This window comes from Kwoniella newhampshirensis, chromosome 14 (assembly GCF_039105145.1).
Source record: "Kwoniella newhampshirensis strain CBS 13917 chromosome 14, whole genome shotgun sequence".
Lineage (NCBI taxonomy): Eukaryota > Fungi > Basidiomycota > Tremellomycetes > Tremellales > Cryptococcaceae > Kwoniella > Kwoniella newhampshirensis.
The window spans coordinates 791,044-815,248 of NC_089967.1; the positions used below are offsets into that span (position 1 = coordinate 791,044).

General features: G+C 50.8%; 7 protein-coding genes across 7 annotated transcripts; 4 read left to right on the top strand and 3 right to left on the bottom strand.

The window, feature by feature from the left end:
- Positions 1-264: 264 nt before the first annotated feature.
- On the bottom strand, positions 265-4,891 carry IAR55_006655 (uncharacterized protein; the record flags this gene model as incomplete). The annotated part of the gene is made up of 14 exons (XM_066949735.1): positions 265-376; positions 469-1,300; positions 1,363-1,454; positions 1,511-1,585; positions 1,643-1,707; positions 1,754-1,843; positions 1,897-1,920; positions 1,981-2,430; positions 2,487-2,609; positions 2,660-2,879; positions 2,937-3,291; positions 3,335-3,675; positions 3,736-4,088; positions 4,178-4,891. 14 exons carry the CDS (start codon positions 4,889-4,891, stop codon positions 265-267), a joined length of 3,846 nt encoding a protein of 1,281 aa, XP_066800029.1.
- Positions 4,892-6,335: 1,444 nt separating this feature from the next.
- IAR55_006656 (uncharacterized protein) lies at positions 6,336-8,721 on the top strand (the record flags this gene model as incomplete). The annotated part of the gene is made up of 8 exons (XM_066949736.1): positions 6,336-6,404; positions 6,507-6,970; positions 7,031-7,093; positions 7,146-7,377; positions 7,431-7,671; positions 7,733-7,953; positions 8,024-8,495; positions 8,555-8,721. The coding sequence occupies 8 exons, from the start codon at positions 6,336-6,338 to the stop codon at positions 8,719-8,721; spliced, it is 1,929 nt and encodes a 642-aa protein (XP_066800030.1).
- Positions 8,722-10,594: 1,873 nt separating this feature from the next.
- IAR55_006657 (uncharacterized protein) lies at positions 10,595-12,791 on the top strand (the record flags this gene model as incomplete). Its single annotated transcript, XM_066949737.1, has 2 exons — positions 10,595-11,390; positions 11,461-12,791. The coding sequence occupies 2 exons, from the start codon at positions 10,595-10,597 to the stop codon at positions 12,789-12,791; spliced, it is 2,127 nt and encodes a 708-aa protein (XP_066800031.1).
- Positions 12,792-13,057: 266 nt separating this feature from the next.
- On the bottom strand, positions 13,058-15,772 carry IAR55_006658 (malate synthase A; the record flags this gene model as incomplete). The annotated part of the gene is made up of 12 exons (XM_066949738.1): positions 13,058-13,285; positions 13,435-13,503; positions 13,566-13,629; positions 13,695-13,798; positions 13,897-14,101; positions 14,158-14,271; positions 14,333-14,683; positions 14,742-14,813; positions 14,875-14,938; positions 15,003-15,088; positions 15,212-15,306; positions 15,596-15,772. 12 exons carry the CDS (start codon positions 15,770-15,772, stop codon positions 13,058-13,060), a joined length of 1,629 nt encoding a protein of 542 aa, XP_066800032.1.
- A 921-nt stretch (positions 15,773-16,693) lies between these two features.
- On the bottom strand, positions 16,694-19,307 carry IAR55_006659 (uncharacterized protein; the record flags this gene model as incomplete). The annotated part of the gene is made up of 2 exons (XM_066949739.1): positions 16,694-17,914; positions 17,973-19,307. The coding sequence occupies 2 exons, from the start codon at positions 19,305-19,307 to the stop codon at positions 16,694-16,696; spliced, it is 2,556 nt and encodes an 851-aa protein (XP_066800033.1).
- Positions 19,308-21,088: 1,781 nt separating this feature from the next.
- Positions 21,089-22,270, top strand: IAR55_006660 (vacuolar transporter chaperone 1; the record flags this gene model as incomplete). Its single annotated transcript, XM_066949740.1, has 7 exons — positions 21,089-21,127; positions 21,306-21,355; positions 21,503-21,581; positions 21,736-21,772; positions 21,925-22,022; positions 22,152-22,176; positions 22,227-22,270. 7 exons carry the CDS (start codon positions 21,089-21,091, stop codon positions 22,268-22,270), a joined length of 372 nt encoding a protein of 123 aa, XP_066800034.1.
- Positions 22,271-22,777: 507 nt separating this feature from the next.
- Positions 22,778-23,996, top strand: IAR55_006661 (uncharacterized protein; the record flags this gene model as incomplete). The annotated part of the gene is made up of 6 exons (XM_066949741.1): positions 22,778-22,790; positions 22,985-23,082; positions 23,220-23,283; positions 23,515-23,591; positions 23,744-23,794; positions 23,916-23,996. The coding sequence occupies 6 exons, from the start codon at positions 22,778-22,780 to the stop codon at positions 23,994-23,996; spliced, it is 384 nt and encodes a 127-aa protein (XP_066800035.1).
- Between the last annotated feature and the right edge of the window lie 209 nt (positions 23,997-24,205).

The following is a 24,205-nucleotide window of genomic DNA, read 5'->3' on the forward strand; positions in this document are numbered from 1 at the left end:
TGCCCTGGTGTTTTGATCTCATTACAAGTCAAAGTGATCACATCATGCTAAAAGAACGTCCGAATTAGATACACACACACACACACACACACACACACACACACACACACACACACACACACACACACACACACACACACACACACACACACACACACACACACACACACACACACACAATCGTAGCTGCGATTATGACTGTGTTATCATGCGATGACTGTGCGATGCTCGTATTGTCCTTTTCAATCCACCTTCCCTTTCACGCTACACCTCGCTCAAGATCTTATCTATATTCTCGTTGAGCCATCCTGCCCTCTTCTGCAAGTCGGCGTTGGGGAATAGATCATAGATCGTTTCTCTCGTTTGTCGTTTCGTCCTAGATCCACATGCATAGAGACATCACATCAGTCCTGACACTCATTGTTTTTCCCCTCTACGCACACATGCGTCAAGACAATCTCCACTTACACGCTCATGAGATCCTGTTTACCCAGCCAAGCTCTCAATTTCTCCAAGACCACCTCATCGTCCACCCCTTTGTCCTCATTCACGCTCAATCCGGCTAATCTATCTGGGACATTCCCTCCTCCCATGAGATTGGCTGTCGTCGCCAGTGAGAAAGAAGACATCCGACTCTGCGCCCCGAGTCCACCTCCGCCACCCCCAAGGTTCGACATGACTGTGTTTCTCGGTGCGCCCATACCCGCCACACCGGGCCCAGTTGGAGTAGGCGACATCATACCCATACCCATACCCATACCCATACCCATACCTATCGGTGTCATACCGCCCATTGGAGGAGGCACACCCATCATGCCTATCATGGGTGATCCGAATCCCACACCAGATCCGTACGGTTGTGGAGGATAGAATGTACTAGGTCGACCCGTTTCGGCGTGTCCATAACTTCCTCCGGTCATCATCGGACTGAGGAATGGACCCATTCCTCCAGCTCCTTGCTGACCGTCATATACACTTCCAGCACCCCACATCGACATCCCCGCCATTGATTGAACTCGATTTCTAGGTCCTCCACCGATATACTGACTCGAGGTCTCGTGGCGTAGAGAAGGGCTGGAGTTCTCTTCGCGCAAGTTCCGGGACGAATGGTTGGGGCCAAGCGGGGAAGAGTCACGCCAATAATCAGCTCCTGGAGGGAGTTCAGAAATGCTAGAGTGGAATGACGGCACTCGATTGGAAATCGGGTAGGGATGTCGTCCTCGTGACACCGAAGTTTGAACAGTGGCACGAGACTTTTCAGAGTGTAGTGAGGCAGTCTCCCATGCGTTTGACTCGTATTCTAGAGGTTTTCATCAGCTGTGTACTCCCGGGCTGGTGATTTACTTGAATCGTGTCACACACCTCTGAAGGTCCGATAGGGGATCATTCCTTCACTGAAGGGCTCGTCGTCTTCATATACTACAGTCTTCTGACTGCCCTCACCGACCACCTTACTGCGGACGGTCATTTCCCATTAGCGATTGTGTGTACGATAGCTGACTTGGCTTACCGTGTGTTACCCCAGCTGAAGTCATCCATAGACCAGAATGAGTAGAGAGGCAAGAAGATTGAGTACACCGGGAATCTGCTTGAACGTAAGCTTGATCCACGCTTGCATCAGACCACTCCTCAGTTGACTCACGCCAGGATGTACACGACCATCCAGCCTACTAGCATAAACTCTCGTTTGAGTATGAAGATCAAGGCCTGTCCACGGGTTAGCTGGATCGTAGGATGTTACATGTCTACTTACTTGCAGACCATAGACTGCTCCAATCATGGCCAGCGAGATGATCGGGATCGCAGCTTTGCCGGTCGAAACGACAATGATGAGATACACGAGCTTGACATCGACTGTCAGCTCGGACACCCGCCCAGGCCAAGAAGAAAACTCACATAGACACAGGTTGCAGGGAGGATCTGATGAATGCTTGTCAGTACTCTGGCGGACGGATGTTTTTGACTGCCAGGGCTGCTCACAATGGTACCCAACAGATCCACGAACACGATGAACCGCATCGAGAACAAGCAAAAACCACACATTTCTGGCAGGAACAGAAGCTCCACCAGATTGTGAACAGTAGAGTTGATCCATCTTCTCCTTTGACTGAGGAGGACATTCCACTTGCTTGGCGCTACAGTATGAGCGATGGCATCGGGCGTGAATTTCATTTTCGAGGTCGGGAAGTGCTTCATCATGAGAGTGGTGAGATATCGATCCTCACCCAAGGAGAAGAGATTCTTCTTGTGAAGGGTGTCGACGTTCGGCTCGGCGTATTCGTCGATAACCACCGACGAAATTATGACAGGGCGACCTTTATCTGCCGTTCGAATCCTGTAAACTGAAAAACATCCAGGAAGACAGGTGACAGAACCGAAGAGAGATTCGAAAGCTTTGGTCAGGTGATGAGAGATGTAGTATTCGTACACCTGTGCTGAAAGGTCAGCTATTGCCAAAGCTGGGGCCGATCACGTCGGGGATTCACTTGAATCATCGTTGTGAGTGACTCATTCTCATTCGCCAATTTTGTTTCTCCACAGATACCGATGATCCTCTGATCGTCGGCTGCACACGAAATCATCCTATTGAGCGAATCTGGCGTTACAGTCTACCACGAGTGTCAGCGAGCCGCGGCACAAAAGACGAAGCGCTACTCACAGTATCGGCATCCACCTGGAAAATGTATTCGTAGAAGGTGGGATCTATACCAATCACATTTCTCATCTGGTGATATATTTCTAGCTCCAGAGGCGACATGGGGGCGTCGAAGTGTACTCGGTTGAGATATTGCATAAGCAGAACTTGCGAGTCTCGCTTGCCTCGATTACCAGGCTTCGAAGTCTCTGATGGCTTGCCTACTTTGACCACCACAACGTAGCTGCAAGTCAAGCATCAGCAAGGGGTATCAGTTGACATGGTCACTGGAAAGACTCACGGAACTACATGCCCCTCGTGCTCATACAGACCTGAATATACTTTGGCGTAGTTGAGCTGCTTACTGCCCTCTCCAATCGACTTGAACAGAAGCGGTTCCGGATCCACTTTGGGATCTACGCCCAGGATGTCGAGCACAATCCTCGGTGTGGGCCGATTGTTACCACTACCAATGATATTCCCGTCGCAGATGAGAAAGATAAGCTTGCGTTTGTCGTCATACCTGAGAGCAGCGAGAGAGTCGATAGTCTTCTTCAGCGATTCTTCGCCCTCTGTGTAACAAGGTACCTGACAGATGACAAATTTGTCTAAGAGTTCAGGTTGTCGTTTGCTACCGAGCTGAAGAGCAGCCAAGACTGAGTGCTTGGTCAGCTTTTGTCGTTGCACGGAACTGCTCACATTTCGCTGCTATCGTAGTCATGAGAATGATGGAGAACGCCAGTAGAAGATAGTTCTGCACGGTGCACCTCGATGTCTTTCGGAAATCAAGTTCACCGACATAAAAGGCGGTATCGAGGCAGTTCAGCTGATTTGTGGCATCATCCGGGGACAGACCATCCAGGACATCTTGCATGGCTTTGGTAATATCTTGACCAGCTGAGGTCTGGAAAAGGCTCGAGAGGTCGTCATTGAGGAAGGCGTAGTTCGGTAGGTCGGTACCACTCGAGCTCGAATAGTAGGAAATGGTGTAGAGGTAATGGCTGAGATCGTAAACCTTCTTCTTGTATATTGCCCATTGTCTGTTGAACAAGGGAAATGAGTGTCAGCAAGCATGTACTATACATAACAGATTGACTTACTTGGAATCCACTTCAGCCTGAGACTCGACGTCGCTCTTGTCAAACACGTAGCTTCCTTTGTAATACTGATCTAAGTCCGGCAGCAACCTACTTTTATACCAGTTGATGTCGTCGAGCTTGGTCCCGTTTATCGTCTGTTGAGGTCCTGAGGTGTGAATAGCGTACGCAACGATAGGAGTGAAGTTCGCTCGCATGAGGGACAGGCTGTTGGATGTGACCAAGCCTGGGCATGCGACCGTCATGGGCGGAGGAAAGTAATTGGTGAGATCTTGGCCGGCGAATTCGAGCATGACGTCTTTGGAGGTGGTGTATGAGGAGAGATCGGAGTGTTGACCCTTGTAGAATTTGGTGAACTATTCGTTGACCTAAACGTCAGCGATGCCTCTTTTTGGATAGCCAGCTCTTGCAAGCATTACGGGTGCGAGAATGGCTGAAGACTCACATCGTACACCTTGCCCGCGATGGCCGCATAATAATCATCATCGCCCGCATGAGTCGCTAGCTCACTTGTGTTCCATGCCTTTGCACTGTCTGGACACAACAATCTCCCAAATACGATGATGTAGAACAAGATCAACCCACATGACAGAAGGATCATCTCGAAGATTGCTAGCTTTTCTCTCCAGGCCATTCTCACGTCCGCTCTCTTCATCTTTCCGACTTTTGTAAGCAGAAAGCTGGGCACCCACCACGTCAGCGCCCAAGTGATTCGGATCCACCACCTCCTAGCTCGAGTTGTAGCGATGACTTCTGTCGCGTGTATCTTCTTCTTCTCCTTGACGATCATACCATCCGATTCGGGGTCTTGACCCAACGACCTCTCCTTCAGGTCGGCATCGAATGGGGTGGCATATGGATCGGGCTTGTCGTATGTTGACCATACTGAACTAGCATTGGGATCATCTGGCGAATCTTCATATCCGACATTCTGGCCGGGACGCGGTATGGGCGGATCGTAATGTAGGGGAACAGTCGGGGAGTAGGTATCGGTGGTGTCCATGTCTGGTTGATTTTGACGTAAAGGCAGAGCTGCTTCGTCAACCTCTGTATAAGTTGATTCCCCTTCAGGCTGTCCTTGACCTAAACTCGAGTACCGATGGTCGACTGGCGGCGGCCGATGCGTAAAGTCACCCGAGTCTCCCGATCGATGAGCCATGATGGCGAGGTGGACGAGGAGGAGGAAGAGTGAGGGGTGAGCCGATCGCAGGTAGCAGGGTTCAGAAGGTCAATACACCGGGTGAGGATGCGAAGGGATCAGACGAGATGTGGTGTGATACGCGGATGCTCCAGTGGTTCAATGGAAGGAAAGTTGTTCGCGGCGTATGCAGTAACTTTGCTGTGTGTCTGGTCTGATGTGGAGAGGATCCGTGCGTACTTGGTTGAGTGAACGTGGTCGAGAGGCTTGATGATGCAGTCGTGTATCCAATGATCTACACTACCGTCGACTCAGACCACGCATTGGTGAAGAGGTGGAAGACGGGAAAGAGACTTGGAATGTATGCTTACAATGCTCTCTACGTATTGCTTCCTCCCCATAGCTTAGCTTCATACTCCTTTGATCACTCTTCTTGAACCGGATCGATGAGTGGAAAAGACTGCCTTTTGGAAAATGAGCTGTGCAATCTTGTCTATGTCGTCGTGAAAGCTGTCTCGATGCGTGGCCGTCGAAACGAGAGCCATTCAGTGATCGAGCAAGGAAGAGCAATGCCGGTGATCGTTCATACCATGCAATGCAAATCATCCATCCCCCTTGCTACTTGGCAGACTTCCCCCCACCTCTGTCTGCCCCTACACAGCCTTTTCGGGGTGAAAGTCAAATGCCAGGTTTTGATTCATTGTCCCAAAAGGAATGGTTTTTTTTACCCCGCAAAAATCATCACTGGAATTCTCACTGGGAAATCTCCATTTTGCCCCCGCACACTGGAGTGGCGTTTCAGAATACACACGTCCACTGCATCCCTGAAACCCTGTCTGTCACACCATCATGAGAGAGATCTCGATGCTCAGCACCGCAATTGTCGAGATTCTGAGCAGTGGTGGTCAATTTCTGATAGGTGACAACTTTCGAAGGACTTGCATCATATCATGTCACATCCTCAGAGAGAGAATCGTTCTTCCGCAACGGGACGATGGGACGACGTACTCCGTTTCACTATGTTATGACCTGACGCTGACCTGTGAACAACACACCATCGCTCACACAGCTAAACAGCTAAAACACTGGACTGTGTATTCTCAAAGACTGATCCGCTCGTCAGCATAGGTGCAAGGAGCATGAAAAGATGAAGCAAAGTCGGACCCACTGCTACGGCCGTGTGCCACAGTGATCGGCGTTGGTCGGGCACACCCACCGGTTATATCACAAACCTTGTCAACCGGTGAGGTGAATGTAACAAACGAGGGCTGTTGTTTTCTCTCCTACATGCATTCACAAGGTCATTTCCCGGAGAGAGACTATATATCAGCGCATCAGACAATGTCCTTTTCCATCAATTTATCATACTAGGTAGTATCATATCGACCAACAAGGTGTTGTGTATATACACAGACCACAGCAGCCACTGTTTGCGTCGTATCGAGCTCACGGATAAACCACATCGATGCTCCTCCGAATCCTCTCACTGAACTCCCGTACTTCTCGACCTGTGTCTGCACTTTCAGGTCTTCAAGTGAGTTCATGGCTTTGCGATCTGATTCAGAACCCTACGATGCCATGCGGTGTGATGATCCCTGCCTCTGTTGCTGACAGCTGCTTCCCACTTGCTCTCCAGCACTCCGCCATGCCAATCGCCGTGCCCCCTAAGCGCCAGCTGTCCACTGGTCAGCCCGTCAAGAACGTAGCTGCGACGAACAAACCTCTATATGCCTCGCAATCTACTATCCCCCATCTACCCGTCCCAACTCTCTCATCAACGTTCCACAAGTATTACGAAACCCTCATTCCTCTCCTCACACCCGCCCAGCTCAAACACAACAAATCGCTTATCGACGACTTCCTGTCTTCCGACTATGCCAAGACACTTCAAAGTCGGTTGGAAGAGCGCGCAAAGGGGAAAGATTCGTGGTTGAGCGAATGGTGGAATGAGACGGCGTATATGGGATATAGAGGAAGGATCATCCCCAACGTCAGCTACTTTTATATCCATAAGAAGGGATTGGGCAAGGGCCAGAAACAGGAAGAACGAGCGGCGGAACTGGTGAGAGCAACGGTAGAGTTCAAGAAATTGGTCGATAAGTGAGTGAGCAATGGCTCAGACCGAGATTGGAAGTTGATGTAAGACCTGCTTCCTTGAAGTGAGCTGCTGGAGCCAGAGAAAGTCAAGGGGCAACCTCTCTGTATGGAGTCCTACCACTATCTGTAAGCTCTCATCATTAGCGCTGCTGTCAGTACCTGACCATGTTGAAAATAGTTTCAATGCCGCTCGAATTCCTACTAAACCAGCCGATGTCCCGTTGGCTCATCCCAAGGACAACCACCACGTTGTAGTCCTGCGGAATAACCGGTACTTCAAGGTTGACACCGAAGGACGAGGCAAAACGGAGCTCGCTGAGGCATTCAGAGAGGTGAAGAAGCTAGCCGATGGCAAGGAGGGAAGTGGGGTGGGCATCCTGACGGCGGATAATAGGGACGTATGGACAGATGTAAGCTAAGGTCCCGTCCGTGTTCCGGCAGCTAACATCTTACCGGGATTAAGGCTAGGGACCACATAATATCATTGTCGCCGACCAACAAAGCTGCCGTCGAAGCTATCGAGTCGGCTATCCTTCTTGTATGTCTTGATGATGGACCTGCCCCAACAACGGATGATGCACGAGCCTGGTCTATTTGGGCGGGTGGGCATGACAGATCAGCTGCGGGCAAGGGATTCAACCGGTGGTTCGACAAGCACCAAATCATCGTTGACTCCAGTGGAGAGAGTGGATTCAATGGCGAACGTAAGTCCTATACCCTGATCACCTCGGTCGGGGAAGCTAATCGAGCTGGTCATTGGTTCAGACTCAATGCTCGATGGTACCCCTACACTGAGGATGAATGAATTCCTGCTTGCTTCTGTTGCGCAGGGCAAGATACCACTTGAACCGCCTGAGGGCGAGAACGCTACAAGCCTGATGGCCAGACCTGAAGAAATCGTCTTCGAACTCGATGGAAAGCTGAAGGAGGTCCTGGAACGGTCCAAGAAGGGCTTCGGAGAGGAGATGGCTCTGCAAGATCTCAAGGTACGTGTAACTTGTTTCGTCAGTGAGATCTCACAGCACTGCTGATTTGGAATGCTCCTTAAATCTGCAGATGGTTAACTTCACAGGCTATGGCAAAGAGTTGATCAAGACGCACAAGACGTCTCCCGACGCTTGGGTTCAGATGGTCAAGCAGCTTGCATTCTTCCGACTGCACGGTCGACCGGCAGTCACCTACGAGTCATGCCAAACCAGAAAATACCTACTTGGTCGAACTGAGGTCATCCGATCGGCATCAGCTGAATCCAAAACATTCTGCGAGGCGATGCTGGACTCCAACGTCTCTGACGTGGACAGAGAAAAGCTTTTCAGAAAGGCCGCCTCGAGACATATTCAGTATAGTGTCTGGGCGGCGGACGCGCAGGGTGTTGATAGACACATGTTCGGTCTGAAGAAGCTCGTCAAAGAGGGTGAGGACGTACCTGCGGTATTCAAGGATGAGGCTTTTGGAAGGAGTAGTCATTGGGAGTTGAGTACCAGTCAATTATCAAGCAAATTCCTAGACGGATGGGGTTACGGCGAAGGTGAGTTCATATCGACATGTGCCTGACCTGGAGCCCAGCTGATATCATTCCATTGACAGTTGTTGAGGATGGTTATGGTCTGAGCTACGCTATTGGAGACAACACTTTGACATGGGGAATCACCACCAAGAACAACGATGCAGCTCAGATGGGAGACGCATTATGTGCGGCTGCAGAAGAACTGAAAGAGGTGATGGAAAGAGCAAAGAAAGCAGGCGAAGCGTAGGTCGGTATTTCCATCCTGCGAGGTAGGTGGAGCGCCAGGTAGACATACGCGAAGGCGGAACGGACTGGACATACGAGCTAGCTGCAATATCATGATCCTGCATGTATTGACATATGTATGTGCACAATTTCGAGTGGGATATGGAGTAATGCATGAGGTATCGTGAGATCTGGTATCTGAAATGTTCCTGCTTCTGCCCTGCTTTCTATCTTCGAATCCGACCAAGAAGGTGGTTCATCTGTAGCGCAGAGATAAGAAGATGACATAGTCAGCGACGGTCGTTCAAGATCATTGCTCCGTAACTCTCGCTAATCGCGGCTCGGACCACATTGTACAGACAGAGAGGCAGGGGGGCGGTTCCGATGAGTGAAGGATCGGTGGTGCTAGCTGTCTGGCCACCAAAGAGCTAAGACAAGACTGGCAGCCTTGTCGAGTCGTGATAGGCGAAAAGATTGCCATATCGCGGTAATCCGTTTCTAAGTGCGATACAACTCTCACATTGCATCCCGGATCCCTCTAACCTCTCATTCTGTCCGCACCTCCGGGAAAGTGATCCGGCAACCTAAAGGCCAGGGCCACTCAACCGACCAACCGACCAACCAGCCGACCGAGCATCCATCCATCCAGCCATACAGGATCACCGACACACATAGGGGAGACAAGGGACGGCAGAAAAATGACCAAGATACCATCGACAAACAAGAACTTCGTCGTGACTCACCGAGCTCTTGGCGCCTCCGCCGACGTTCTGTCTCGTAGCCATACACGCATGCAGGGCCTTTGACGCATCAGCGCATGTGGAGGCGTGTCGCAAGTCTCCGGTGGTGGCGAAACAGGCGAGGAGGGAGGTGAGTTCGGGAGCGCAGGGGATGGTGAGTCGGTCTGTGTCGAGTCAAGTGTCAAGTGTCAAGGGGTGGGAGGGAACGGTGATCCATATGAGATATGAGGAGAGTGTGAGAGGGGGTGCAGAGTTTCGGTGGATAGGTATGGCGAGTGATAGATGTTGGACGTACAGAGGACGAGTGAGCACCGAGCGGGAAAGGGTGAGACGCAAAGACCGAGGTAAGGACGGAATGATGTCAGCTACGATTTACCTCATCTTTGAGGTCCACTTCCGACGCGACGCACCCTTCTTAGGTCGGACCTTGAACCGGAAGTTCCCAGCAGGCATCTTGGGCGATGGGAGAAGATGGCGTTGTTACTATGAAAGACGTTAAGACGTTGGGACGATCGTTGAATATTAACGGAGGAAAAAGTCGAAGGCGAACGAGAAAGCAAGGTGAAATCTATCCGGTCCCCCTATTTAAATCCTGCTGGTCACTTTCTTGGTCTGAGATTGGTCTGAGAATCCATCTGTTCGTTTTGTTGATGCGTAAATTATTCGTAGACGACGCTACTCAGGCCTTCAGATCATATCACATTTGATCGCCCGCGGTGCGCTCCCTTATAGACTACCCAGCATGAACGGGTCGTCCGTGGAGTCTCTCGCACAAAGCGTTATTTCGCTCTCATCAATTGAGACACCCTCACCGGCCATTTCATGGAAACACCTACGTACAGCCTGTGCTTCGCCTCTTTACACCCGCAGCGTGACCTTACTGTTCCTACAGGCGTGACGCGAAGGCTTGTATCATACCCAATTATGTGGATCTGACAAACTGACTTGACGCTCGTCTCGATGACTGAGCGACTGACATTCGCGCGAGCCTACTATAATTGACCTGTATCGGTACTCGTTCCCTCATCCCCCTTCAATGTACTGTATATCCAGCATATCCAATACATCAGACGCTATCCTGAAATTCCAGACACCTCGACTCTGGTTTGGACTGTCTCTTCCCATCTTATCTCGTCACTCTCTCCCGATACCGACATGACGTCCAATCCCGCCGTCACTCCTCCGTTCCGGCTCTTCCCATCCTCTCGCAAGAACTCGACCCTCACTCCCCCTCAGATCGCACATATAGCTCGACTCAGGACCTCAGAGTCACCCACTCTCAATGTCTACATACCTGTTAGCTCACTGGACCTTCCGCCCTCTTTCAGTCCTTCTTCCATACCCTCAGGAAGGGGAGACGAAGACTTGAATTATTCAGTTCACAAGCCGACCAGCTTACTTGTGAATACGTATTCGTCCCAATTTCTCGAATCCCTTCGCGCAGCTTCACCCTCTGATAGAGCCGATGATGCCGACCATGGAGACACTAGCATCACCGGACCTCAACCGAAAACGAACCATGAACATAACTCTACCCAAGCTGAGATCTCCCCAATGGTCACCTCCTGGCCAAGCATCTCCGACATACCCATCTCACCACTGTCAGACTGTGATTCTCTTCTCTCCAACACTGTCTCACCACCACCACTGACCACCGCAGATCTAGCGTTTCCCACGGTATCCGGAAATGCTTCCTCCGTCCCTTCACTAGACGTGAAATACAATCATTTGACAGTCACGGAGAAAGGGAATGGGTCGATACTCTCCATATATGAGTTTCTAGATGGCGAGCATGGAAAGTTGTCGGAGGGAATCATGTCCGATTCTGACAAGATGTTGGGAAGGAGCTTAGACTCGAAAGAGCTGGTTGATGTAGATGACGGAAGACAAGGCTTGAAGGATGTCAGTCAATCTCTGGGTGATGGAACTTTGGTTCTACGTCAAACGCAGGGTAAGTCAAGACTGTTATTGCATCTCGAAGCTTTGCTTTGCATTGAACATGGCGCTCACAGTCTTCACAGATTTGAAGGAGGAAAGCATCTATATTCCCCGAGAGGTCGAACTACAATCCCCTTTTGTTTCGTCCGTTTCCGCCGTCAAGCCACTACCGCCTTTATATACCCGATCCGAGCTATCTTTGACCGGTCGATCCGCCCCTCATCTCCAGTTGTCTTCTTCCTTCTCCAAGTTTCGTGTGAACCGAGCACGACTTCCTTTACCCCCCGTGGTAGGTCATCCAACGGGTTCATTAGCTTTCCGACGTCAGACTGGCAGGATGAGAGATCGCTTGTCTACAATGATGACCATTCCGTCGAGAAAAGGCCAGAGGGATTCGAATCCTAGGGAGGAGGATGTTGCAGCGAATGAATACACTGGCTCCTTACGATCAGATGGAAACAAAGCCGAGGAGAGAAATGGGAAGGGAACTCGAACCGCTTCTTCCATCTTCCACTATCGATTGGGGAATCAGAGAGACAAAGTAGAAGAAAGAAGACCAGAAACTGCACCTGTTCCCTATGGCAAACCGTTTATCTCGGCCAATACTCTGCATACGGTCCTGAGTAAGGGGAGTGTCCGACAGTCGTCATCAGTCTGTGGCAACGATCATAAATCGTCTTCGACTTCGGTGATGATCGCTCCTGCTGCAAGGAAGGAGAGCGCCGATCGGTCTACATGGGAGGGTGGAGGAGAACCTGAGACCGAGGCAGAGACTGAGCTCTCTTCGGGACCGGGACAGACTTTGGTAAAAGCTGAAGTTATCTCTGTCTCGACACCCTCCAAAATGAGAGGTCTCTTCACTTCCCATCTCTTCAGAAGTCCATCCATCTCATCACCACCATCGTCGAAGTCGGGGCAGCTCCCAGAAATGAGTGGCTTACCTCTCGCGACTCAGATCGGCCGTACAAGATCGCCAAATAGTCTTGCTCGATTTCGATCAGCTATCGAAAGAAGGACCCAAAAGGAAATTGATCAGAAGCGGATTGATGCCGCCGAACAGGACACCCATCCTGCGTCCGTATCGGAGGCTGAAGACAGTCGATCACGTCCTATCGCCTCGACATCCAGGACTTGTCATGTCCCCAATGACGACAAGACCACCCCACCCTCAGCGTCCGATGAAAATCCAACTCTCACCAACGGCGTCCCAACAACTCCCGACAAAGTCGGACGAATACAACCCCCCTCTCTTGGTCTCGGCCCTCTGCCGAAGTATCGTGAAGGGGACGGGGGCGAGGCTCTCGCGTCGCCCAGTAGTGTGAGGAGCATGTCAAGTATGTTGAAGCTTGGGCCTGGGGTTGGTGTAGGTCTGGGTGGGTTGGAGAAGATCCGAGATGAAGAGATTGAGTTATGAATATTTGGTAGCATCACTATAAGTTATTCTTTGGCCGTAGCGATGTTTTATGAGCAAACTGTCTTCAACACCTACGTGCGCCTCTAGATTTAGCCATTCCTACGGTTTCCAGTACAGGACTACAAGCGAGACACCAACGACTCTCAAACACCGCGAATGCATAAAAGTACAATGTACAAACTATTCTTTGAGTCTTCTCACCGATTCACTTATTCGACAGAAAGTCGTTCACCTTCTTGTCAAAGCCATACCACCTAATTTGATCCCTAAAGACTCGCTTTCTTCTGACCGCCCACCGTACCAACACCTTCCAAGTAGCCCAACAAGTCCGAAGTCAAGAAATCGCTAGGCCACTGAGCTTTGACCTGCTGAGCCATGTATTCGGAGGCAATCTTGACGTGGTGAGGATCAATGCCAGGAAGCTTGGACACTTTGGCCGACTCTTCCGAGAAGATGGGTTGGAGGTAAGAAGGAGAGATCGTCTTGCCGGTGTCCTGCAGAATCAGACGACCTGTCAGCGATCTATCAAAGTACGGAAAGATGCTCAAGGGAGTTCGGTCTGGCAGGAGCCAGTAGTGATAGAATCGTCGACCAGATGACCGAAGAGAAGACGCCTGCTGGAACTACAAGGAGGATAGCTCACAGTTTTCGAGCCGTACTTGCTCCATTGCCAAAGCTGGACCCTTGCAATCTCGGCGGTGGCGGCATCCTCCTGCAATCACGAAGACCTTGAGCCTGCTTTCATTGTTTGATATTCTAGCGCGTTCAACTTACCATAAGGTAGTTGATGGGAACACAACCGTTGCCAGAGATCCATGCAGCGCAGTATGAGAGTGCACTGGAGTTCAATCTCAGTTCTACATTCATGTATCCCACCATATCATAAGTGGACGTAGTACTCACGCCGAGACGTTATCGCGAACACCTTGCTCAGTGACTTTACCGGGGACGGACGGGTCGGCGATCTGCTTGTCGGTCACCACAACATCTTCTCTCCTGATGTGGTACTATTGAGTGGACTCGATCAGCTTTCTGTTCACACGGTGCCTCGAGGTAAGAGCCACCCGCCTGATTCTGCGCCTCAAGATGTACGAATGCCACTCACCTGGTTTGGACCCTTCATGTGCTCGTTGAAAATATCCAAGGCGATTTTGACAAGAGCAGGGTGAGCCACCCAAGTACCGTCATGTCCCGCCGTAACTTCTCGCAATTTGTCCGCTCGGACCTTGGACATTGCTCTTTCGTTGGCGTCCGGGTCGTTCTTGATTGGGATCTGGGCCGACATGCCTCCCATAGCTGCGACCTTTCGCCTGTTGAACGACGGTCAGACACAAGACGGAGGAACGAGACGCAAGAATAGACTCACTTGTGACAAGTCTGGATGAGAAGACGGACGTAGGCGTCCATGAAAGGCACAGTCATAGTCACGTCGGAACGGTCAGGGAAGACACACGCCTTGTGGGCTCGTTGCTTCTTGATACTGCGAGCACAAGCACGATCAATCTCCCAATGCTTTCTCCCAGCAGTTCACATTCACTCACAAGCTGAAGATATAATCCCATCTACCGCAGTTCAATCCGGCCGAGTGCTCCTTCAACTCGTAAAGAATCTCCTCCATTTGGAAGGCGGCAGGCAATGTCTCGATGAGCACTGTTGCACGAATGGTTCCCTGCTTAAGTCCGAGGTGGGAAGTCGCAAGGCAGAAGACGTCATTCCACAGTCGAGCTTCGAGGTGATGCTCCATCTTGGGAAGGTAGAAGTAGGGACCGTGACCTCGCTTGATGAGCTCGGCAGCATTGTGGAAGAAGTAGAGACCAAAGTCGAAGAGCGAACCAGAGAGAGGTACGCCGTCGATAAGTACTCGAGGCTCAGGGAGGTGCCATCCTCGGGGGCTACAGTATTAACAAGCGGGTGAGTAAGGAATGATACATTGGTGAATGATACACTTACCGGACCAACAGCACGGCAGGTTTGTCAGTGAGCTTGTAAGCCTTGCCGTTGATTTCGAAGTCGATCTGGCGGCTGGGATAGATACCCATAAATTATCTGAGCAATCCTTGCAGGCCAACGTGAAGATACTTACCGTATAGCGTCGTGCAGGTTAGCTTGGCCGAGGACCAAGTTTGACCAAGTGGGAGAGTTGGAGTCTGTGGTATGTTGTCGATCACCGACACCGTCAGTTTCCTGCTTTCATATGGACAAGGTACTCACCCTCAAAGTCGGCCATGAAAGTCTTGGCGCCAGAGTTCAGAGCATTGATGACCATTTTTCGGTCTGTCGGACCGGTGATCTCAACTCTGAGGTTTCATAGGTAACAAGTTCCAACGCGTAACGGGAGGGAAGAGAGGGAACAGAGCATCGGTCAGCATTGGGCTTGATACATAAAGCCCATACACAGGGCCAATAACGAATGAACTCACCGTCTGTCCTCGAGACCTGGACCAGGAGGGGCACATCTCCAAGCTGGCGCCTCACGGATCTCCCTCGTCTCAGGGAGGAACGTGAGTGGCTTGCCCTGTCATGGAGAAGAAGGAAGGTATCAGTATCAGTCATTGAGGCCACAGGTCGCCATTGGCGGAGACATCGGATCGGGGGATCTAAGCCGCTCGTTCCGCTTCGGCTTTGTATCTGTAATCACCCGCTCTTCGTCATGACCACTGACCCACGATCCCCAAGCGAGGATACCTTTCGCTTGACGAGACCTATCCCGCCAGGTTCCTTCTCCGCGATTTTTCTTTCCAGCTCCCCGAAACCCTCATGGCGCGAGACGAGGAACACTGCTCTAACGCTTCTCACGAACTCACCTTGTCGAGTTCAGCCTGTACCTTCTCCCTGTTCTTCAACAGCTCTTGTCTCTTCCCCTCGAAAGTCCTATGGAGGATCGCGAGGAACTCGAGCCCCGGAGCTGTGATGATGCCTTCCCCACCCTTGGGGATGGAAGAGGTGAGATGGATACCCTTGGGGAGTGAAGCGGATGACATGTTTTCCGTGCGTTCAGTTGTGTTGAATGTTCGTTTTTGTTTACGCTATGATATGATTCTTGGTGTGAGTGAACGTTGATGTTTGGTGCACGATGTGACGATGTGACGATGTGACGATGTGACGATGTGACGATGTGACGATGTGACGATGTGACGATGTGACGATAGTCTGTCTGGTTTGAGTAGATGAGTGGTGACGAGGTGAATGAGTTGACGACGGCAAGGGAGAATTGAGAGTCGGTGATTCACGGTTAAAGATAAGACGATTTCTATCCGACAGAAAGACAACTCAGCTTCTTCTTCTCTGCATCAGTCCTTTATACCTTCCACACACCCACCGAATCAGTACCAGTAGCAGTAGTAGCAGTCACTCACGGACGTCCGACGGGTAGTCACCGATCAATTTCCAAGAAGGCTCGAAATGATATGAAAGAGTTGATCCTACGTCGTTGTTGTTGTTGGAAATCATCCTCCAACTCCTCTTCCTCCGTCCGGTGAGAGCGGGATGGAAATCGTAAAATCTGTCCAATCGTCTCTCGGGAATTTTGATAACCGGTTGAGAGCAAAGACACTTAGCATCGTTTCATCATCATCTCCTCTCCCAACCTCCGTCATTCTCTGCTCGTCCTTATGCTGACCACGGATTTATTCGCTTTTACAATAGCTGCGACCAACAGTAACGTCTCGTGACCAGGACAAGACTCAACACGCAATCATGCATATGCACATCAACTCTGGGGACCGCGAAAACTACCGGTGGATGACTGATAAAATGTCCATTTTCTCCCAGTCTCCCAGCATCTTGACCACACAATCTCAACCTAAAACTACTATTTGAAAGGGGTTCGCCAACATCTTTGAAAAAGCCCTGCACCCGACCGACTGCAAGTTGACAGGCAAGATCACTGAACCCAGTTCCGCTCACCCTCTAAGAGGTACAGGACTCTTACTCGGACTAGGCGTCAACAATCCACCCATTCCCAAGCCCACATTCTTCCTCTGACCCCCACCACCCACGGACAGACTGGCACTCCTCTGTCTTTCTCTCACTGCCGCTTCCCTCATCCTTCTCATCTCTTCGATTTGTTCCGGAGTATGAGCGAGACTCGCGAATATCGGTTCTGCGATGACCATCATTCTTCCCCTTTCTCGAGTTTCACATTCGTTATCTCCGCTTGATGAGGCTGAAGCAGTCGTGCCGTTAATACTGGCGCTGAGCGAAGAAGATTGTTCGGTATCGGTTTCAAGATCGGGGACAGCTTCGACGCCCCGGTTTGCTTGTGAAGTTTCGTCCGATTCAGAGATTCCGAATTGCAAGGGAATGCTGCGACCAGTTTCGGGCGAATAATACACATTCCCTCTTGCACCATCCTCAAGCACTCTGAGCGCCACGATCGTTGTCGAGATGGGGCTGGGACTGGCTGGATGGTTGTCACCAGTCGAGTCCGTCTCATTCTCCGTCCTATTCTCAGTGATCAAAGTCTCAGTCCCGTTTTCCTCTTCAATGCTCTCGCCATTCGCTCCCTTCTCCTCCTTGACTTTCTTTTTCAAGACCGTTGACTCAATGCTGAATCTTCTTCTTTGGTTCAATGCGTTCAAGGCATGGGCGTCGCTATGCACTTCCTCCGAGTCACCGGACGGTGGAATACCGCGTCCGATCGGCATGGTGCTTGATCCGATATCCATCGCATATAGACCTCCTTCGCCTAACAGTCCTGGAGTCAAAGGTCCAGCAAGTGATGAGCTATCGCCTTCGTGAACGCCGTGGGGAATGGGGGACATCCCATTGCTCCCACCAGCTCGAGCTTCGCTTGATCGTCTGAATGGGCTCGGCGAAGCCGAATGCGAATGACCGTGCGAATTGGTATGATACGCTCCAAGATGAAGCATTGGTGAGGGGTACATTCCCGGGCTGGGATAGGGAATAAAGTTCCCTCCCAGGGGTGTATGCCGCCCGGGGCTCGCATTGTAAGGGCTGGTTGGCAGGATCGGCACAGGACCGCTCTGAGGAAATTGGAGGGGGATTGGAGACGCTGGTGGTGGGATCGTAGCGCCGTTTTCTCGTAAGACCATCTCGAACGACGCCAGCCTTTGGATCACAGAGGTGTATAGTTGGTGCAGCTGCGATAGGCGATGTTGCAGCTATCAATTTGGAACAGGTCAGTCATAGTCAGCAAAGTCTAGAATCGTGTGTGCTCACATCTTGCTCTCGCCGTCTTGCATCAGCGTCTGACTTCTGATTGACCCTTTTCAGTCTCTCCAGGTCAACCTTCAGCCTTTCCTCAATAAGCCTGGCCCTTGTCGCATCTTCCCTAGCTTTGGCTTCTTCAGCTTTAGCAAGTCCGATCTCGCCACGCAAGGAGTCAATCGTGTCATCTCTTTGTTCAACTATGTCTCGGAGCTGCTGCGTACTAAGATCGAGACGAGTGGTAATACTCGATATTCTTTGATGCCTAGGACCGGGCAGATTCGTTGGCAGCGATCGTGACAGCTGATACGGTGACGAAGAGGGGTTCGTAGAGTTGTCCGACGAGATCCCAGAACGCGGATCAGCCGAAGCACGACGGTCGCCATTGATAGAGCTGTGATCGGATGATCCCTTATCTGCAGCAGAAGGAGTACCTCCAACCTTCCCTTTCCGCTTCTTTTTCTTCCCACCTCCTGGCGTTTGTACCACGGGAAGATATCCTGCCTCGGGAATAATCGAAAATCCATCAAATTTGGTTTTGACCTGTATGTCGGTCTCATCCTCAAGTGTCAGTGGGGCGTTGTCAGGAACGTCGCGATCAGCTGTCTCGTGTGTATTGGATGGTCCACCGGAAGGGGAGGTGGGGAGAGGCACATCCCAAGGTGCGATTGGAGAAGTGGCGACGTTGACGGTAACAGAGGCAGGAAGTGATCGAGGAGCGGCCAGGCGAACAGAATCTTCCTGTGCGTTCTTACGAGGCCGGTTCAGAACAGAGCTTGGACATGGTATCACTGTCGCAGGTGATAATGGGAGCTGTATTCTTCTCGAATGCGTGGGCGAGCGTCCGTTGGCGATAGGTGGAGCAGGGGATGATTCGATCGAGCTGGCGAAAGGGGAGTCCACGTCGTTTGTAGTTGCAGGAGGAAGTAAGGATCCTTTTCTCTTCTTGACCTCTTTCCGTTTCTCTCTTCCTCTTTCTCGAGCACTCAACTTTGCATCTTTCCCACCATCGTCCTTGTCCCACTCATCCTCTCCTCGCGATGATGCCGTTTTACTTTTCTCCTTGTCTCTTTCCTTTTCCATCTCCATCAACTCTCTTTCTCTCAATCTACTGAGCACTTCCCTCCTTCTTCGTCGCCATTGGTCGATAGGCTCGCGAATGAAGAAATAGACTGCTCCAAGCACGAGAACAACGGTACAGACTAAGAGTTGACCTTGCCATGAGGCGATGAAGGTGAATGTGGATTGAGAGAGGAATGCGGGCGAGGAAGCCGAAGAAGGGATTGGGAAGTATGGCGTGGAACGAGCATTGGGGTGCGCACGACGAGGCGGTGCATTGTTGGACATGGCGATGGAGTGGTTTGCTGTGGGCTGAAAATAGGCAAATCGAGGACGACAGACCGATGAATTGCTTTACGTCAACATGAGTCTGATGAGCCGATCGAGATGGTGTGACGATCTGTCTCAAACACTTCGAGGCGCAGAGTCAGCTGCTGTGAATGGATTCGGTGCTAGAACGACAGTCAAGACCTTGAGCCAAGCGAGTGTGACGTCGATCGAGATGTCGTACGGATTATTAATTGCAACGAGAGTAGACGTTAAACGTCCAAAGTGTTGGAGATGGTGATGGTAATACCAGAAATGTATACTGTTGGTCGCAAACAAGCGATGAAAGGAGTGAGAAGATGGGGGTCGTTTCATTCACACCCATGCAATACCAACTGGGGTTATGCTGAAGGGGAATTGTGTCGAGATTCAAAGGACCTCACATCCTCATCTGAGCTTGGCGGGAATCCAGGGGGCACATGTGTTTTGGAAAGCAGATGGGAAACAGGATTGATACGATTTCCCTGGGGATCTCGAGGACCAGGACGAGCGATCCACTCACCGGTCAAATGTATACCCTTTTCGGTCAACTAGCGCCCAGTCTGATCTGCTCCGTCTGCGTCCTGCACCGGTCTATCTTTCCCGATCGGAGAACGTGGACAAACGGTTTTGAATGGTTGACTGAGACAGCAAGCTTGATGATGCAGAACGAGGCGACGGACACGGACTGTCCCTTTATGCGAGTGTCGACGATGTCGAAGCGGTGAAGAGAGTGAATTTGAGACCAGCAAGATATGAGAGGAGAGAGAGAGAGAGAGAGAGAGACAATGAAAGCGGGCGGTGCTGAAATGAACAACAATAAACTAGAATTGTGCTCTGAATCGGTCACTTCGGTGGTTGATCCCGGTTCGTGACGGAACGCCGCCAGATACGATGCCGTAAACCAGCAAACCTGGAATCCCACTTGATGTATCCTCTACCTTTTATATGCTTGCGCTTGTTCTTGCGGTGTCGTATGGTCACTCTGGACTTCCATTAGAAAATGATAAACGGATCACGTCGAGACGACAGGTCAAGCAACGACCATGATCTGTTGTGTTGAGTCTATACATAGATCTTTGTAACCAGGATTAACCTCGACGGACAAGTAGATATTTGCCACGTCACTCGCTTCTGTTAGACATGTTCCAAGTCCCATCCTTCTTGCCGACCAAGGCCTGTGAGTGCAGTGGCTTTGCAACGGCTCGAAGAGTGATCGAGACACAGCCATCGCTGCCTGCCCTATACCGACCGCACAAATCCGTAGGTCACTGTGTGTTGCGCTGCACCACTTTCCAGCGCGCAGTGGTAATGCTAGATTGGATCCTTGTCTGCTCATCAGACAGCCATACACATCCCCCGCTGAATCTTCTCGGTGAGAAGGCAGGAGACTTCATTCTGCGCAGAGACCCACCCGTATTGTTATCAAGTGCAGTCTGACCGCGCATGCGGAGCGAAAGCGTAAATGCTGCTGTATCGAGAAACGCAAAAAACGAAGCACCCAGATCGGATTCAATTAGATTCTCTTGGCACGTGGAGATGCGATGACAGCTCCGAGCGCACGTGCGAACTGTCTACCAACGATTCTTGCTTTTTTATCGTTACACTCTCTCACATTGTCTGTAGAACAGTTACCATCTACTGTCTCTACTGCTGCTATTACTTGAGACTGTACGCATTCATCCTCTAGCCAGGCTCACTTGCCATAACACCATTGCGACAGTCACACCAGCCTTGCCTCGTCCCTTCAATACGCGGTAAAGATGTCAACTCAACCTCTCTTGCAGAGAACAGCTAAAAAGGTACGTCATACAGACATTATGTTCTGCATCTTCCGATGCGACGTAACAAGTCATCCGCTGATACCTTTTCTCTCTGTCTCCTTCGTCGTGTGCCCATTCTCCGCATCGCTCATCGACATCTTCTCACCTGCATGTACCGATCATCTCTTCTGTGCCTCCGATCTCCCGGGATACACAGCGAATCGCCCTTCCCGTCCGAGTCGAACCTAAAGTCTTCTTTGCCAATGAGTGCGTGAACATCCTCGCTCATTACTCCCTATATCATGATATGCTGAAGAGAATGGGACTGACTTCACATGATTACCCTCTTCATCCGCTCCTCCTTGCACTTACTCGATGTACGTCCTTTTGACATTCGACGTCCTCCCTTCACAGAAGAACCTTCTTATCATGGCTTCATTTCGCCGTTGTCCTTGGTGGACTGGCAGTCGGTCTCCTCAATTTTGGTGACAAGGTGAGCTCCGAGATCAGAGCAGCCTACGTTCCCAGTCTGTTGTCTTTGTCCAAACAATCATCCTCCTCTTTCTTGTACCGTATAATCTCATCTCAGCACCATTACGATTATTTCTTGTCCGAGCAAGACGCTGACAGGTGTCTTTGTAATGCAGGTCGGGAAGATCTCAGCTGCCATGTATACAATCATCGGTACGTTATTCTGATCTCTTTTTGACAGGCCAACACGGCTCATGTGCTGATCCTAATCTCTCTTCTCTTTCCTCCCGCGTCTTTCCTCTTCCCCACCGATCACGTCTTCTCGTACATGTCTTCGCCTATATCACCACGACATCGACCCACAGCAATGGCAGTAATGCTTTACGCCCTTGTGGTATATCAAATGAGAGCAAGAGCGATTCGACTGAGGACCGGGGCGCCATACGATGATCGACTTGGTCCTGTGAGTGTTCACGCGACATTATCATACCAGCAGTCCGGGCGCAGTAGTCCGGGCTGCTACACGACCATCTCGCTGTGGTCATAGGCTTCGCGATGTAAGGCTGAGTGCTGATTTATCGATTTTCCACAGACGATCCTTTGTGTTTGCTTGCTGGGTGAGCGTCATCACGCTCATCATTGGGGATCACGCTGACATCTTGTACAGCCGCCATCGTGACCAACTTCATCCTCAAAGCGGTCTATGAGTAGAGGGTCGTCATATAAGAGGCTCGGGGAGAAAACCATGGGTGTTGGAATCACAGTCGTGGGGGAGTCCGCTGGTCAGGACCACAGATGAATGTTTGGCTGAGGTGTGTAGAGGATGCCGTTCTGCTTAGATAGGAATGGCGCAGGTATGACGAGACCATACCCCAACAATCGTCAATACACGTTGTGTGGAGTGCGATACCACGAGAATTTGGCGCTGAGGGGGTTGATCTGATTCACTTGACTGTATGCATTGCTTTGTACCTTTGTCGACCTACATGGAAAGATAGAACCGAGTAGGTTTACTCGCTTCATATATCATATATCAGAAGGGAACAAGCCTTTGCGCGGAGATGGAGGGATACTCCGAACACGATTGTCGCACGTCACCTCGCTGGCTACCAACCAATTCACTGAAATCCGTCAACCATCTTTCCTTGAGTTTCTCTGGTCCAAATCAACGAAAGATTGTTTGGCTCTGCTTCTCATCAACGAATAACGAATCTCATAATGTCTTGGCAAGGTACGTACGAGGTGGTCCGTTTACTTCCCAACTCTTCGACATCTAGAAGACGATCACAGAGTCATGACCTCATGACCACCATTCATCATCTGCTCTGCTTCCCTCGTCCATTGAGCTCTTATCAGTCCTTCGCTATGCCTGAAACTTTACCGTGGCAGGCAGCAAAAGGGTTCTGATCCTCTTCTGTTCTACAGCTTACGTCGACGACCACCTCGTGGCCACTGGAAAGGTCACCAAAGCCGCTATCCTCGGTAAACAAGGTGGTGTCTGGGCCGCTTCTAGCGGGTACAACGTGAGTGACAACTGTCCTTCTGTGCCCTTCATTCAGCCACATCATTGGCCAAGTATCAAGCCGCCCACGCTGCAATCTTAATCCTTCCGATGACGAGCCAAATGGGTCTATGCTGATACGTGTGATTCCGCCGACAGCTCTCACAGTCTGAGCAAGACGCCGTTGTGAAGACATACTTTACCAACCCTGACCAGGTTCGAGGTGAGTATATGTTTTCGTTCCATTATTGCAGGCCATTGCTCACAATCGGGTTTCCTATATCACACTTGACTCCTCCCGCCAACATCTCGTTGATATCGATCTTTCCGTATACCACGCTACGTCTCAACCCCACTGCCTCTTTCTCTTAACCCCCGCGTTGTATCTGATTATAACGCCAAAATCCGGCTCGTACACATCGCACTTCTCATCTCCATCACCATTCCCACATAGGCACCGGTATCGTCCTTAACGGCTTCAAATTCATGACGATCCAAGCCAACCCAGATGAAGTGATCGGACGGAAAGGGGTGAGTGTGGGGCTCGATAATGAGCACCGCAAGTCTCGGCGTAACGCAGTGTCATGCTACCCATCGTTATGTCGTTTACGTTTGGAGATCCGATGAGGATCCAACGGGGAACTGCAGAAATATCTGCTGACAGTTTCGTCACGACCGATTAGGAACGGGGAGTCTTCATCTTCCCTACGAACCAGGCCATTCTCATTGCTGAGGTGAGTCCTTCCCGGCCTTGGTCATATCGCTGTCGTTTCGCTCCTCCCCTTTCGGTCACACCATTCGTGATTGGGCGATGAACGAAACTCCTCGTAGACGATGCTGACTATAGATTCACAGTACGACGCACCGACCAGTGCGGGTGAGGCCAACATCGTCGCTGCGAAACTCGCCGATTATCTCAAGAGCGTCAACTACTAAGTGCAGCCTGAGCCTTGAGACGAGCAAAAGGGCGGAGAGAAGGTCATTCACCAAGGGACCGCTATCGTAGATGCTATGACGTGATGCGGGTAGATGGACAGTCGAGCTAGCTGGGGTCTCAAGTAATGCGATGCGAAAGTATGGGCTGCCCGTGTCATATGCTACATGGGAAAACCAAAGCGGTGTCATGAAAGGTCGTCAAGTGCATA